This window comes from Carlito syrichta, unplaced genomic scaffold (genome assembly GCF_000164805.1).
Source record: "Carlito syrichta isolate Samal-C Ts95f unplaced genomic scaffold, Tarsius_syrichta-2.0.1 Scaffold287915, whole genome shotgun sequence".
NCBI lineage: Eukaryota > Metazoa > Chordata > Mammalia > Primates > Tarsiidae > Carlito > Carlito syrichta.
The window spans coordinates 203,303-218,074 of NW_007232011.1; the positions used below are offsets into that span (position 1 = coordinate 203,303).

Genomic DNA, 14,772 nt, shown 5'->3' on the forward strand with positions numbered 1-14,772 from the left:
CTCTGATTCCTTAGAAAGATACACTTCTAAAGCATCATTTTTCTGAATGACTTTTAAGTTTCTCAGAAGCCTCATCTGCGTTTTGGGACGGAAGTAATCGCATTAATAAGGGATGGCAATTTTTGTTTGAGTTGCTAAGATCTGTTGGAAGCAGTGACTGGGTCATTTAAAACTATTCCTAGCTGGGCTTGGTGGCTCAGTCTGTAATCCCATGCCTTTGGGAGGCTGAGGTGAGTGGATTGCCTGAGCCCACAGGTTCGAGACCCTCCTGGGCGACTTGGCGAGACCTCATCTCTACAATAAAATCAAAAATGAGCCGGGCGTGGTAGCGCGTGCCTGTAATTCCAGCTACTTGGAAGGCTGAGGCAGAAGGATCACTGGAGTACAGCAGGTCAAGGCTGCGGTGACTGGGAGTGGCCACTGCACTCAGTCTGGGCGACAGAGTGAGACTCCAACTAAAAAAAAAACAAAACTATTCCTGAGGAGTGACTTGTGTGTGGGAAGGGGCTGCCACTGCTGGGATGCAGGGTAGAGGGAAGGTAAGGTAGAGGTAATTTAGAGACCCTCACATCTCCACCAAGGCGTTATTTAAAAAGCTGTAGAAAGTGTGGCCACTAAGGAATCCGAGTGGAAATCAGGCACAGGCTAGGGGATGACGCTGTCTCTTCCAGCTCTTGCAGCACGAGGGCTGGATCACAACCATGTGCTTCTTTCCGCAAACGGCTGCTCGGCCTCGCATGCAGTTGGTGCTATTTGGAGAACCCATGAAAGAGTGCTTTGCTGATAAGTTCCAGCCCTACTCTTTGAATTTTTTTAGTTTTTAAATTTTTGTTTTATTTTTTGAGACGGGGTCTCATTCTGTTGCCCAGGCTGGAGTGCAGTGGTGTGATCGTGGCTCACTGCAGCCTCATGCGCCAGGGCTCAGGCCATCCTCCTGCCTCAGCCTCCCAACATGCTGGGATTGCAGGCTCATGCTGCCATAACTGGTCCTGCTTTCATTATATTGTAAACTCTTTGGGGGTGCATACTGAAATGCTTAAACTCATTCTCCCTGTTACCTGCGACGTTTGTGCTAAGTGAGGGATATTTTCAAATGCTCATGCACACTGTGATGGATGGTCAGTTTGCTACAATCCTCAGGCTCTGACTGCGTTGATGAACATTTTGATAGCTACACAACTGGGTCAGCCCTGTCCCAAGAAGTCACAGGCTGACCATGGTAACAGACTAGAACAGACACGACGGAAGTGAGGGAAGGCTTAGAGGTGAGAGGAGGCTGAGAAAGCTCACCTCCCACTGGGCAGAACTAGGACACGGATTCTTGAGGAGTTGATTTGGGTCAGCATGTGTGGGAATAGAGCCTTGAGGATTGAGTCATGGAATCAGGGTGGTGATACCAGCAAACACTGTCTTTATTTTGTTCTGGTTTTGGCAGACTGGTGAAGATTGCTCGGGGATTGGCAAATGGTCTGTATTAACCATGTGTATCTGATGCCTTGACATCTGGGCCTTGGTGATCCTGGAGGGACTTCCAGGGCTAGCCAATTCCTAGAGATAGAAAGCGAGCTGGGTGCAATGGCTCACACCTGTAATCCTGACACCTTGGGAGGCCAAGGCAGGAGGACTGCTTGAGCCCAGGAGTTCGAGGCTGCAGTGAGCTATGATAGTGCCACTGCATTCCAGCCTAGGCGGAAGAGTCAGACTCTGTCTCCAAAAAATAAAATAAAGAAAACAACCTACCCGTGAGCATGCTTTTTCAACCATTCCAGAGCCCACACCCCCAACACCTGTATTGGGCTTTCACTTCAGGCCACCAACTACCTACCCTAAGTACCCAGGCCAAGTACCAGACAGGGACAACCCCTGTGTTCCAGGGCCTGGGGAAATCACCCACACCAGCCACCTCTAAGCCAGCTCACCCAGCCTGGCCTGCTCCTTCCTGTGGAAACCACAATGAAGACTCTCATCCACAAGTCCCCCTCTTCCCATCTGTCTCCCAGGCAACCCCAGGGCTTCCCTGTGTGGCCCAGGGAATAGATTCTTCTGGGATCTATGCATAACAAACGATATTTTCAGGGGCCGTCGTCCCTGATCTGTTGGTCTCCCCCTAGCTGAGTGATGCTAAAACCTGTCTTTTAAAACCAGGTCTGGTTTGGCCAGGAGCGGTGATTGTACCGTTCAACTGGTGGCCGGGACCATGGTCAGATCCAGGAGTGGGCGTGGGGAGGAGGGGGTTTGCTGTTGGTGTGAGGGCCCTGGGGTGTCTTGGAGGAACTGACCTGTGTCATTGTGGGAAGATGGCTGGGGTGAGAGAGAAATGATGAGAAGAAGAAGTCCTTAGGAGGCTGGGCCCGGAGCCAGTGGGTGGTGAGGACGGGGCATCCAGGGGTTGGTTATTCAAGGGATTGGTTGATGGATGTTGTGTCTGATGGCAGTGCCCGGGCGTAGCGGGCGATTCATCAGGTGATGCCACCCTTTGAGAAGGGGGAGGGAGGGCACCCTCACCCACAATGAGGCTGGGAGGGACAGGAGGGGCTGGAAGAAGCGGGAGGAGGAGGAGGAGGAGGAGAAGCAGGCGGAGCTTCCCAGTGTGTTTGGTTTGCAAGTGTCCACCTGGGATACGCTGGAGATTCTGCTTCTCTTTCGTGTTCCTGGTGGCCGTCACTCTTGTAGTCGTTCCTGTCTGTGGGTGCCTACGCCACTTCATTCCTACCCGTGGCAGCTCTTAACATGAAGGCCCTGGGCATTCAGCAGGCATTCCCTGTGTCGAGGAAGGAGGCCTCTGAGGGGTCATGTGCTCTGTGCCTGTCTTTATCCAGGAAGCCAGAAGAGGAAAGCCAGGTTGAAGGAACACACTTACTGCTTGTTTCTGTTAGACTTCTTTGGTGCGTGCCTTGTGTTTGTGTGTGTTTGGGGGTGGGGGGAGGACGGTGTCTCTGGGAAGATGCATTTGCAGAAGTGATAGCCAGTGTCCCTGCAAATTGCAGGATGATTCTAGGGCAGGTGACTTATTCTTCCTGTCTCTCTCTCTCTCTCTCTCTCTCTCTCTCTCTCTCTTCCCCCCTTGTCCCCTTTCTCCCCCACTCACTCTTTCTCTCCCTCCTCCTCTCTCCCCACGTCACCTCTTCTCTCCCTCTCTTTCTCTCTTCTCTTTATCTCTCTGTGTCTCTTCCTCCTTCTCCTTCCTCTTTCTCCCTTTATCTGTCTCTGTCTCTCTCCATCTTTCTCCTTCCTCTCTCTCTCCCTTTCTCTTTATCTCTGTCTCTCTCCCTCCTTCTAGTTTCTCTCTTTCTTCCTTTATCTCTCTTTGTCTCTTTTTTTCCTTCTCCTCCCTCTCTTGCTCTCCCCTTCTCCCCTCCCCGCTGCCATATATAACTGGCGTGTTCAGTTGAGAGCTGTAGGCGAGCCTCCCAGCAGATGCCACCCCCTTCCGTGGACTGTCCCCTCCCGTGGACTGCACTCCCAGGTCTCTGGAAGGTCTCTGGAAGTGCAGCCCCTGCTGAGTCCAGCCTGTGGTTGGTTTGACTTCTCCCTAGCCAGGAGACTTGACTGCTTCCATGTTCTTTCCAGGCACGGGGACATTTGGGCGGGTGCACCTGGTGAAGGAGAAGACGGCCAAGAACTTCTTTGCACTCAAGGTCATGAGCATTCCCGACGTCATCCGCCTGAAGCAGGAGCAGCACGTGCACAACGAGAAGTCGGTTCTCAAGGAAGTCAGCCACCCGTTCCTGGTCAGGCTGTGAGTGCCCCTTGGACCTCTGTCCACCCCCTGCTCTTTTCCTCACTCTCCCTGGAATCCCTCCTTTTTTTTGGTAGAAAGGAGATCTGGCTCTTTTGCCCAAGCTGTAGTGCAGTGGTGTGATCATAGCTCCTTGCAGATGCTAATTCCTGGGCTCAAGCGATCCTCCTGCCTCAGCCTCCTGAGTAGCCAGGTCTGTAGGCACATGCCACTGCTCCTGGCTCATTTTTAAAAAAATCTTTTGGTAGAGACCCGGTCTTGCTATGTTGCCCATGCTGGTCTTGAAATCCTGACTTCAGGCGATCTTCCCACCTTGGCCTCCCAGAGTGCTGGGATTTCAGGTGTGAGCCGAGGCACCGGTCTTCAAGTGGGTTTTCCTAGAAGAAGCAGGTGGACTGAGGCTGTGACAGAAGTGCAAAGCCTCAGGTCATTACCATCCTGGGCTGTTGACCCTTATAAGCCTGTGATCTCATGGGGAATACTGAGGGCTCCTGACCCCCAAGGCTGGTCAGGTCTAAAGAGAAGAATCTGTTTCCTGAAACCCCTGCCCAAAACCCCTTGCTCCTCTCACGTGTAGCCTAGTGTCTTCCTGAAAGTGGACGGCCCTGCAGGAGTCTTTGTTCCCTTACCTTTCATCCATAGCTCCCTGGAGAGCCTGTGAAGTCAGCTTTTCAGGTATCTCAGTCACGTGAACTGGGCTTTGTGAACTCAAGTCACCCCATGGGTTCTGGGCTGACTGTTAAATCTCTCCATCTAGACACTCCACAGATGCTTCAAGCTGAACATATCCAACACTGAACCAACGAATCCTCCTTCTCCCATGTCATTTCCTACTATGGGTGTCTTAGCCTGTTCCGGCTGCTATAACATATCATAGATGGGTAATGTGTAAACAACAGACACTCATTTCTCGCTGTTCTGGAAGCTGGAAGTCTCAAATCAAGACTTGGCAGATTCTGTGTCTGATGGAGACTCACTTCCTGGCTCACAGACGGCACCTTCTTGCTGTGTCCTCCCTCACCTGGAGGAGGGGGTGAGGGAGCTCTCTGGGGTCCCTTATAGGGTGACTGATCCCATTCACGAGGCTCCACCCTCTTGACCTCATCAACTCCCAAAGGCCCCCCCTCCCAAAACCGTCCTCGTGGGAGTCAAGATTTCAACATAGGAATCTTGGGGGTGGGGCACAGACCTTTAGGCCTTGGCAGTAGGTCTCTCCACCCGTCCACAGGTTCCTCCTCCCCGTTCCCACGTCTTCCCTCCACCATCTTGCTGATATTCCTCTCCCACCCACCTGCACACACACCTAGCCTTCCATGGGTCCCGTCTCTCTGCCCTGATTTTCTACCCTGGCTTTCCAGCTGGCCTTTCCTCCTAGCCTTGCTTTCTTTGGAGATGTTCTTCACTTATTGGTCTTCCCCAAGTACCTCTGCTAGTGGCCAGTGTCTCTTCTTTCAGGCTTGGTGATTTCCTGAGGTTCCCCGTAGAAAACCCAGTGTCAGAGCAGCCTGTATCAGCCTCATCATGTAGAGTCACCTGCAGTGGAAAGTGTGAGGTACTATCCTCGCCGTCACCTCAGGGTTCCCCTGGGCCATCCCTCCCTGCTGTGCTTCCTGCCTCTGCATTTATTTTTCTTCTTATTTTTTTGAGACAAGGCCTAGCTCTGTGGCCCAGGCTGGAATGCAGATCGTAGCTTACCACAGCCTCATTTAACCTCCTGGGCTCAGGCAATCTTCCTGCCTCAGCCTCCCAAGTATTTGTGACTATAGGTGCATGCCACCATGCCTGGCTAATGTTTTGATTTTTTTTGCAAAGATGCCATCTTGGTATGTTGCCCATGCTGGTCTGGAATTCCTGGCATCAAGAAATTCTCCCACCTCAGCTTCCCCAAAGAACTGGTATCACAGGTGTGAGCCACTGCTCATGACAGATTCTGATTTTGTTGTTTCTTGCTTTCAGTTGAGGACCAAAGTCGTTAACTCATTTGTGATCGCTGACGTGAATTTACGTCTTTGTAAATTCTGTTCCTAAATAATATATATTCGGTTTAGAATCTGAATCAAAATACAAAGGATGGAATGCTATTTGGAGTGGTATCTGGAGCAAATCCTGGACGTGTCTGCAACTTTCAGCTGTATTGTGAAAAAGGTGACAATTTAGAAAAGACCATTTTACTTGTGCTTAACGACAGAAGTCTGCAGCGGCCAGCTTCAGATTTTTTAAATTTTCATCCGCATTCAGTATTAGGAAAGTGAAAAATTTGCTGATCACGAATGTGTTAACATTCCTCAAGTCTCTGAGCTCTGGTTTTGGCAAACAGAATTTGACTGAAGGTGGCCTAAACCAGTTTACTTTTATCTTTTAAGGAATGAAGCTTATCTGCACCACCCTAGTGCCACGAGAGAGCATTGGGATGCTACCTGGGCTGTGCCTTGCCGGCAAGGCTCACTTGCACTCCAAGTGCTGGCTGCAGTCTGAGGGGTTCTCTGACTTACAAGTCAGGCCCAACTGGCGGGGGGGGGGTGCCACGAGGCGGGACTTTGTCCCCCGTCGTTGCAGTCTACGTGGAATTTAAGGCATCTGTAGATGTCATTCTCAGGAGGATTATACTCGGGAATTATATCCGGGACAACGCGGTGGAGCTCATTTGTAATTTCTCTGATTTTGGTCAATGTTTGTCTCCCAACAACAGCACTGTAACGATGCAGAGGGCAAGGCAGACTCTGAAGCCCATGGCTGTCAGGAAGGGTTTTAGAGCCGGGTGAAGATTGTCAGCAGGGGATCCTTTAAAAAAGGCTCAGCAGTGAGAAAAAAATGTTACAAAGTCCCTCAGCCCAGGCGGCTTAAACAGCAGGCATTTGTCCTCTCTCGTCCTGGAGACTGGAAGTCGAGGCCACGGTGTCTCAGGGCTGGTTCCTCCCCAGGGTTCTCTCCTGGACGTGCAGATGCTGTCTCATCTGTGTCCTCGTGGGGTCATCCCTCTGCGCACATCTGTGTCCTCCTCTCTTCTTCTCATGAGGACTCTAGTCCTGTTGGATCAGGGCCCACATAGTGACCTCATTTTACCTTAATCCCCTCTTTAAAGACTCGCTTTCCAAATGTAGTCACATTCTGAGGAACTAAGGAGTCGAACTAAAGCATATGGATTTTGAGAGTGGGGGACACACAGTTCAGCCCATGAGACCCACTGAGTGACTGGCTAAGAACAGATCTTTGAGTGCACTGGCGTCTTATGATAATGCACTTTGAGCATTTTGTTTTTTTCTGTGTGTTAGCACTAGAGAGGCCAGATGGGTTTGAGAACAGAGTTAGAGTCAACCTGGTGCACTGCGGCCCATCGACAGCCCTGTACACAGCATGGGTGAGCATGCCATGCCTGGCCAGCTCCGCGGGAAAGACACTGGTGGGCTTCCAGCATCTCGTGATGAGGGGCATGTGTTAGTGGCGCAGCACCATTGGTGAAGAATCTCCCTGACCGTGCAGTTTCTCTTCTTCACGTAGGCCGCCTTGCTCAACATCTGTATCCTATACTTTCCGGAAGCACAGAGCACGTTTTCGTGCGTCTCTGGCCAGCACGTGGGATGCTGCTGTGACCGTTTGGGGCTGCGCGTTCCACCGGGAGAACTTGGCAGGTGTGGAGGTGGTGCTGTCGGCATTCAGTATTTGAACTGCTGCAGGTGGCACGTCTAAAAAGATAGCAGGGCACTCGTGAAATGTGTATTAAAGACCACATTCTGTTTGGTGATAATACTGTTTCCTCAGGCCACTCAGCCAAGGAGGACAGAGCTCAGAAAGAGCCAACTGACTCACTGTCCATGGGGGCAGAAGGATTTTCACAAAGTCAGTTTCCCGGGGAGAAAGCCTTGTGCTCTGCCCAGAGACTGCGATCGCTCACCCTGTATACATACAGAAATTTCCAACATCTTGGAGTCGTTTGGATCCTGAATAGGGTTCCTCAACTTGGACAGTATTGGCTTTGGGGGTTGGATTATTCTGTGAGGTAGGGCGTCCTGTGCACCGTGGGGTATTGAGCAGCGTCCCTGGGCTCACCCACCAGATACTAGGAACACCCACCCCCAGGTACCACAACCAAAAATGTCTCTAGTCATTGTCTAACATTGTCTGTGCGTACAGACCACTGCAACAGAGAGAAGATAGGTAGGTAGGTGGGTAGATAGATGATATAGATACATGCATACAGATTAACAGATAGATGATAGATCAATTGATAGATGCATAGATGACATAGCTAGGTAGAGGCATACACACACAGATAGTTATAGATCGATTAATTGATAATTTATCAGGGTTTCTGAGAGAAACAGAACAGAAAGAGAGAAAGGATTTGAGGAATTGGCTTATGTGGTTAAGGGGACTGGCAATTCTGAAATCTGTGACCCAAGCCAGGTGGCTGGAAGTCAGACAACGTGTCTATGTTGCAGTCTTGAGGAGCATATTTCCCCTTTTTTGGCAAACTACAGTGTTTGCTCTTTATCTCTCCATCTCCTTAGATGCGGCCCACCCACACCATCCAGAGTCGTCTGCTTTACTCCAAGTCTACTAGTTGTAAATGTTAATCCCATCTCTAAATAACGCCACAGGAACATCCAGACTAGGGTTCAACCAAACCACTGGGCACCACGGCCTCAAACTCCTGGGCTCAAGCGATCCTCCTACCTCAACCTCCCGAGTAGCTGGGACTTCCGGTGTGAGCTGCCACGCCCAGCCAGAAAATGCCAAGTCTCTCACTGGCATTTCTGTGCCAGTAGGATTCAGTTAGAACATAATTGATTGCTGTTGTTCTAGAGGCCCGGAACCAATTTTTTTTCCAAATGATTTACTTTTTTTCTTAAATATTTGAGCTTATTTTTGTGAACTTTGGAGAGGGAGTTGGGAAACCCTCATCCCATCAATGCTTTTGTGACTAAGTGAAAGGAGGGAACTCTTTTATTTAGACTTTGCTTCAAATCAGCTGTTCACATGTGGCAGACATGCCTCAGGAAACAGGGACAATGAAGGTGTTGCTTTCCCTATGGTGTCGCCCACAATGTGACAATCATAACCATGGTAATGCCCCTTTATCCATGACTTTAGTTACTCAGGTTCAACTTTGGCCTGAAAATATTAAATGGAAAACTCCAGAAATAAATTGTGTGTAAAGTTGAAATTGCACATCATCGAGTCGTGTGACGAAATCTCTCACTGTCCTTCACTGTCCTGCCTGAGACATGAATTATCTCTCTGTCCAGAATTGCCATGCTGCCTACACTGCCTGCCCATTAGTCATTTAGTAGCTATCTGGGAGATCAGATGAAAACAACAGTGTATACAGGGTTCGGTACTATCCATGGTTTCAGGCTTCTACTGGGGGTCTTGGAACGTGTCCCTCTCAAATAAGGGGGACTGGTTAGTAGTCCAGGGACTTTACATCTGGTCTCACCAGGTGGTGAGAGCTTTCTCTGAACAGTGATGAAGTTAGATCACTGTTTGCCAGTAATGGTAGTTTTTTGGAATTGCTCCTTTTTGCAGATTACAGATGCATGTTCTGCCTGCCACGAGGGAGATCTTTAATAGTCAACGTAATAGTCAACCTGGAGAGGGAGCGTGCTTTAGCATGGCTGAGGCTAAGCTGCTGGCCACCTAGGATGCGGCATCCCACTGTCCTGCCGTTCTTGGTGACCCCCTTGGAATGCTGAATCAGCTTACACCATGGTGGTAAAGAATGGACCAGATTTGCCAAAAGTGTCCATCTGTTTCCACCTAGCAGTTTCAGGTTGTGGGCTTCTACTTGATGGAGTGAGGCAAAGATTTTCAGTGGATGTGTCCCCTCACTTCTGGGGTTGAGTGACTGTTTGTGGTGGTGTGTACTGTGCACTACAGGGTGTTGAGCATTGTCCCTGGGTTCCACCCACCAGATGCCAGGAGTACCCACCCCAGTTGTGAAAATGAAAGGTATCTCCAGATGTTACCAAGCCAGAGTCATCTCCAGTTGTAAACCACTGTGGTAGTTGATAGATAGATATGATGGATGAAGGGTTAGATAGATGAAATAGATGGATGGATAGGTAGCTAGATGTGATGAATGGGTGGTTAGATAGATAGATGAAATAGATGGATGTATAGGTAAGTAGATAGGTAGATAGATATGATAGATATGATGGTTAGATGAAATGGATGGATGGGTAAGTAGATAAGTGGATAGATATGATGGATAGATGATCAGATAAGGACGTAGGTAGATGGATATGATGGATGGATACATAGGTAGATTGATATTTATACAGATAAGTGGTAGATAGGTGATAGATAATAGATAGATGGATAGATTGATAAATAGATAATAGGTCATATATAGGCAGATTTCTCATTCTGAAACAGAGTCTCTCAACCTCTTCACTGGCAACTTTTGGTGCGGGGTAATTATCTGTGATGGGGTGTCCTGTGCACTTGTAGGGTGTTGAGTAGCATCCCTGCTGCCAGTAACATTTTTTTCTCCCGTGGTAGCAACCACAAGTGTCTCTGGTCATTGTCCAGTGTCCTGCCCTGGGGGTAGATCACCCCTGTTGAGACCCACTGTGGCGGAGGTGCAGACAAGATTAACTAGGGGTGTGGGGTTCCTTCCTCCCTTTTCTGACACAGCCCCCCAGCCTGAATTCCCTTATTTGGTCGTGATTGGTTAGCCTATGGGCCACACCATAGTGTTGGTTACACAGTAGCAGAGCCGAGCTAATGCTCTGGGTCTGCCATTGCAGTTTTTAATTGGCTTTCTTCTACAGACCTTGGAAGGCAAGAGATCTGTCTGCCACGGGCACATTCTTCCAGTTCCTGACTGGATGATGGCTTGTGTCTCTGCCGAGAGAAATTCATGTCCTAATTGCTTCTTGGGGAGAGTGCATGTGCCCTTCAGAAAGATTTTTTTTAATTCTTCGAACATGAGTTTGGTCTCTGTCTTCACTGGTACTTGGAAGAGTAGTTAGCAAGACCATTCCTTTGTTTTCCTGAGCATTCAGGAAGAAAGTACACCGTGTTCTGATTTTTTTCCCTGTCTAAATTTGATTTTTAAATGCAAAAATGTAGAAGTAGCCTTCTTTTGTCACAGCCTGCAAAGAGCAGATACCACAGAAGGAAGGCAGCCACCCCCCAAATCCTCCTATCTCGTTCTTTGTCCAAAAATGATGAAATGTATGTTTGGTGATTTTGGGACAAGGCATATGCTTAGAAAACAGAGGTTTAAATTCTTGCAAATAAAAATGTAAAGTCTCCTGAATGTGCCTTAAGGAGAATTGGGCAGGGTAAGAATAGTCACAAAGCCAGGCATGGTGGTGTGCGCCTGTAGTCCCAAGACTCAAGAGTACTGCTTCAGCCCAGGAGTTCAAGACCAGCTTAGACAACATAGCGAGACCTCATCTCTAAATAGGTAGAGAGAGAGAGAGATAGAAGATGGATGGATGATGGATAGATGATAGATAAATAGATATAGATCATAGATAGATGATGGCTAGATGAGAGGGAGATAGATATATAAATGATGGTAACAAGTGGATAGATGATAAAGAGATAGATGATGGCTAGGTGAATGATAGATGACAGATATAGATAGATGAATGATAGATGATAGATCGGTGACAAGTAGGTGTAGATGATAGATAGATGAAGCATGGATAGATAGATGTCTGATAGATAATAGATATATACAGCCTAATTGATAGATGATATAGAGATATAGATAGATGAAGGATAGACAGCTAGATAGGTGGCTCGCTGACTAGAGATAGATGATAGATAGGGAGATAGGGAGAAAGAAATAGATGATAACTGGACAGATGATAGATAGATATAGATAAATAGATGATAGATGGATGCATAGATAGAGGATATGTGAGATAGATAGATAGATATGATAGAGATAAATAGAAAGAAATAGATGGTAAATGGATAGATGATAGACAGGATGGATAGATATAAATAGATGGTAGATGGATGCATACAGAGAGAGAGTCACAAAGGAATGTGGAAGGAGGAAGTTGCCATCTCTGTCAGGCAAGAGATACAGAGTTTCGATCAGCTTAAGCAGAATTTTGCAGAAGTGGGAATTTATTAGTTGGAAGGGATGGGCAGTGCAAGATCTTTTTGGACAGGAAATGACACAGAAGCCACGAGTCACTAGGGGAGTTGAGACACGTGCAGGGAGAATGGGCAGGGCCTCAACATCCTAGCAGGCAGTTCCATGGGCTTGGGAGTGCCATGAACTCAACTGTGTGGGAGGCCACTGTGGGAACCTGGCATGGTGGGGAGGAGGGGTCCTCCTTCCCAGGCTCACTCCGCGGTATACTGGGTTGGTGCGCACATAGGGATTCCAAGGAAGAGAGTGGATGCCAGTGTGGGAACCTTGGAGTGCAGAGCACCTGCAGGCAGCTGTCCCAGAAGACAGTCCTCAGCAGGGTCCTTTGCAGGGAGCCCTTGGAGCACTGAGGGATGCTGAGGTCACCTTGGGGGAAGGGCTGCTTGCCCAGAGCCAGGTCAGAAAGTAAAGGACCTTACACAGCCTCAGATTGCAGGGAGAGATGGGGGAGATAGTCTGACAAGGCTCCTTTTTTTCCTTTTCTTCTTTGCATGACAAAAGTCCAGCTTTTATGGCAGCCTCTGAGGGAACTTGGAAAAAGACATTCGAGAAAGAGTCATCACCATAGACTCTGCAAATAAGATCTACATTCAGCCTTACGGAGAGCAAGTGCTGCTACAGTCAGAGATGGGGTGGTGGGAACCTCCCCAGTGCTCACATTCACTGTTAACTGTTTATGTTAACCATTTCTCCTTGTTGACTGACTTACTGACTTTTTCTGTTCATACATTCATAGGTTACTGTCTGTGTGAAATGCATTTTTAAATATTTATTTTTATTTTGGTAACATATACATCACATAATTTTATCATTTGAACATTTTTTTTTTAAGAAACAGGGTCTTGCTCTGTCACCAAAGCTGCAGTACAGTGTTGCGATCATAGCTCGCTGCAGCCTCAACCTCCTGGGCTCAAGTGATCCTCCTGCCTCAGCCTCCCAAGTAGTTGGAACTATAGGTGTGTGCCATGACATCCGGCTAATTATTTTATTTTTTTAGAAACCAGGTCTTGCTGTGTTGCCCAGGCTGGTCTCCAACTCCTGGCCTCAAGTGATCCTCCCATCTCAGCCTCCCAAAGTACTGGAATTACTGTCGTAAACCACTGTGCCTGCCTCATTTACCCATTTTTAGATGTACGGTGGTTCAGTATCATTGAGTACATTCTTTTTTTATGCAGTCATCACCACCGTCCATCTCCAGAATTCCTTTTCATCTTCCCCAAATGAAGCTCTGTCTCTATTAAACAGCATCTCTCCCCTTCCCCTTGACACCCACCATTCTACTTTATTTCTCTGAATTTGACCATGCTACGAATTGCATGTAGGTGAAATCACACATCTTTCTGTGACTGACTTATTTTACTTACCACAATGTCCCCAAGGTCCATTCATGTTGTTGCATGTGTCAGAATCACCTTCTTTTCTAAGCCTGAGAAATATTCCATTGTCTAGATGACAGACACCTTATGTTTATGTGTTCATTCACCCATGAACACCTGGACACCTTCTACCTTGTGGCTGTTGTGAACAGTGCTGATGTGAACATCAATGTGTACATATCTCTTCCAGTAACTGCTTTCAACTGCTTGAGTACATTCTTTCTTTCCCTTCCCTTCCTTTTTTTTGAGTCAGAGTCTCATTCTGTTGCCCAGGCTGGAGTGCAGTGGCACCATTACAGCTCACCACTCCTTCAAACTCCTTGGCTCAGGCAATCTTCCTGCCTCAGCCTCCTGAGTAACTGGGACTACAGATGCATGCCACCACACCCAGCTAATTTCTTTTTTTCTCTCTAAGATTTAATAGACTCTTTATTTATTTATTAGATTAGAAAATATAGTTTATTTAGAAAGTAAAAGAGAGAAAGAGAGAGAGAAGAGATTCACCATGCTAATTTCTTGTTTTTTGTTTTTTGTAGAGACGAGGTCTCTCTATGTTGCCCAGGCTGATTTTGAACTCCTGGACTCAAGCAATCTTCCCACCTCAGTCTTCCAAAGTGCTGGGATTACAGGCATGAGCCACTGTGCCCAGCTTGAGCACATTCATCTTCTAGAATGATATCTCCTTCCCCCAGTGGAGAGTGCTCCTTTGTTGTTCTTACTTTGTATTCTTTTTCTGACTCTCCTAAAGTGTTTTCTTTTCTTCCACTCACCCTCCCTCATCACCAAGTATTTGACAACCTGGTATGGACCTTTCTGTATTTTGCTGTTTACTTTTAAAAAGTCATAGCGCACACACACACACACACACACACACACACACACACACAGTTGTGGCATCACACACACACACACACACACACACACAGTTGTGGCATCATGATACCAAAGTATGCCCAGTGTTTGCCTCCTACTTTCTTGGAGATCCCTCTTGGTCGTTGTAATTTCTGTAGATGCAGGGAGTCCGTGTCCAAGTTTGTTCATGGGTACATTGTGTGATGCTAAGGTTTAAGCTTCTGTCGAACCCTTCACCCACATTGTAAACATGATGCCCAATAGGTAGTTTTTCAATCCTTCCTTCATCTCCCCTTCAGGAGCCTCCAGTGTTGGCTGTTCCATCCTCAGGCCCATGTGTACCAAGTGTTTAGCTCCCACTATGAGTGAGGACTGGTGGTATTTGATTTTCCGTTTCTGTATTAATTCACTTAAGATAATGGTCCCCAGCTGCATACATGTTGCTGCAAAGGACACGACTTCATTCTTCTTTATGGCTGTGTATATGTACCACACTTTATTTATCCAGTCACCTGCTGGAATGGCCATAATTAAAAAGTCTTAAAACAGCCGGGCTCGGTGGCTCAGCCTGTAATCCCACGCCTTTGGTAGGCTGAGGTGAGTGGATTGCCTGAGCCCGCAGGGTCGAGACCCGCCTGGGCGGCGAGACCTCATCTCTACAATAAATCAAAAAAAATCAGCCGGGC

At 47.8% G+C, this 14,772-nt stretch overlaps 1 protein-coding gene across 1 annotated transcript in view; it reads left to right on the forward strand.

Moving 5' to 3' along the window:
* The first annotated feature begins 2,297 nt into the window (after positions 1–2,297).
* The window catches only part of PRKX (protein kinase, X-linked), a 57,768-nt gene continuing 45,293 nt past the window's right edge, over positions 2,298–14,772 (forward strand). The window contains exons 1-3 of the mRNA XM_021710012.1: positions 2,298–2,306; positions 2,674–2,794; positions 3,571–3,739. Coding sequence (XP_021565687.1) covers positions 2,298–2,306; positions 2,674–2,794; positions 3,571–3,739 — 299 coding nt within the window. The remainder of the gene's footprint in view (positions 2,307–2,673; positions 2,795–3,570; positions 3,740–14,772) is intronic.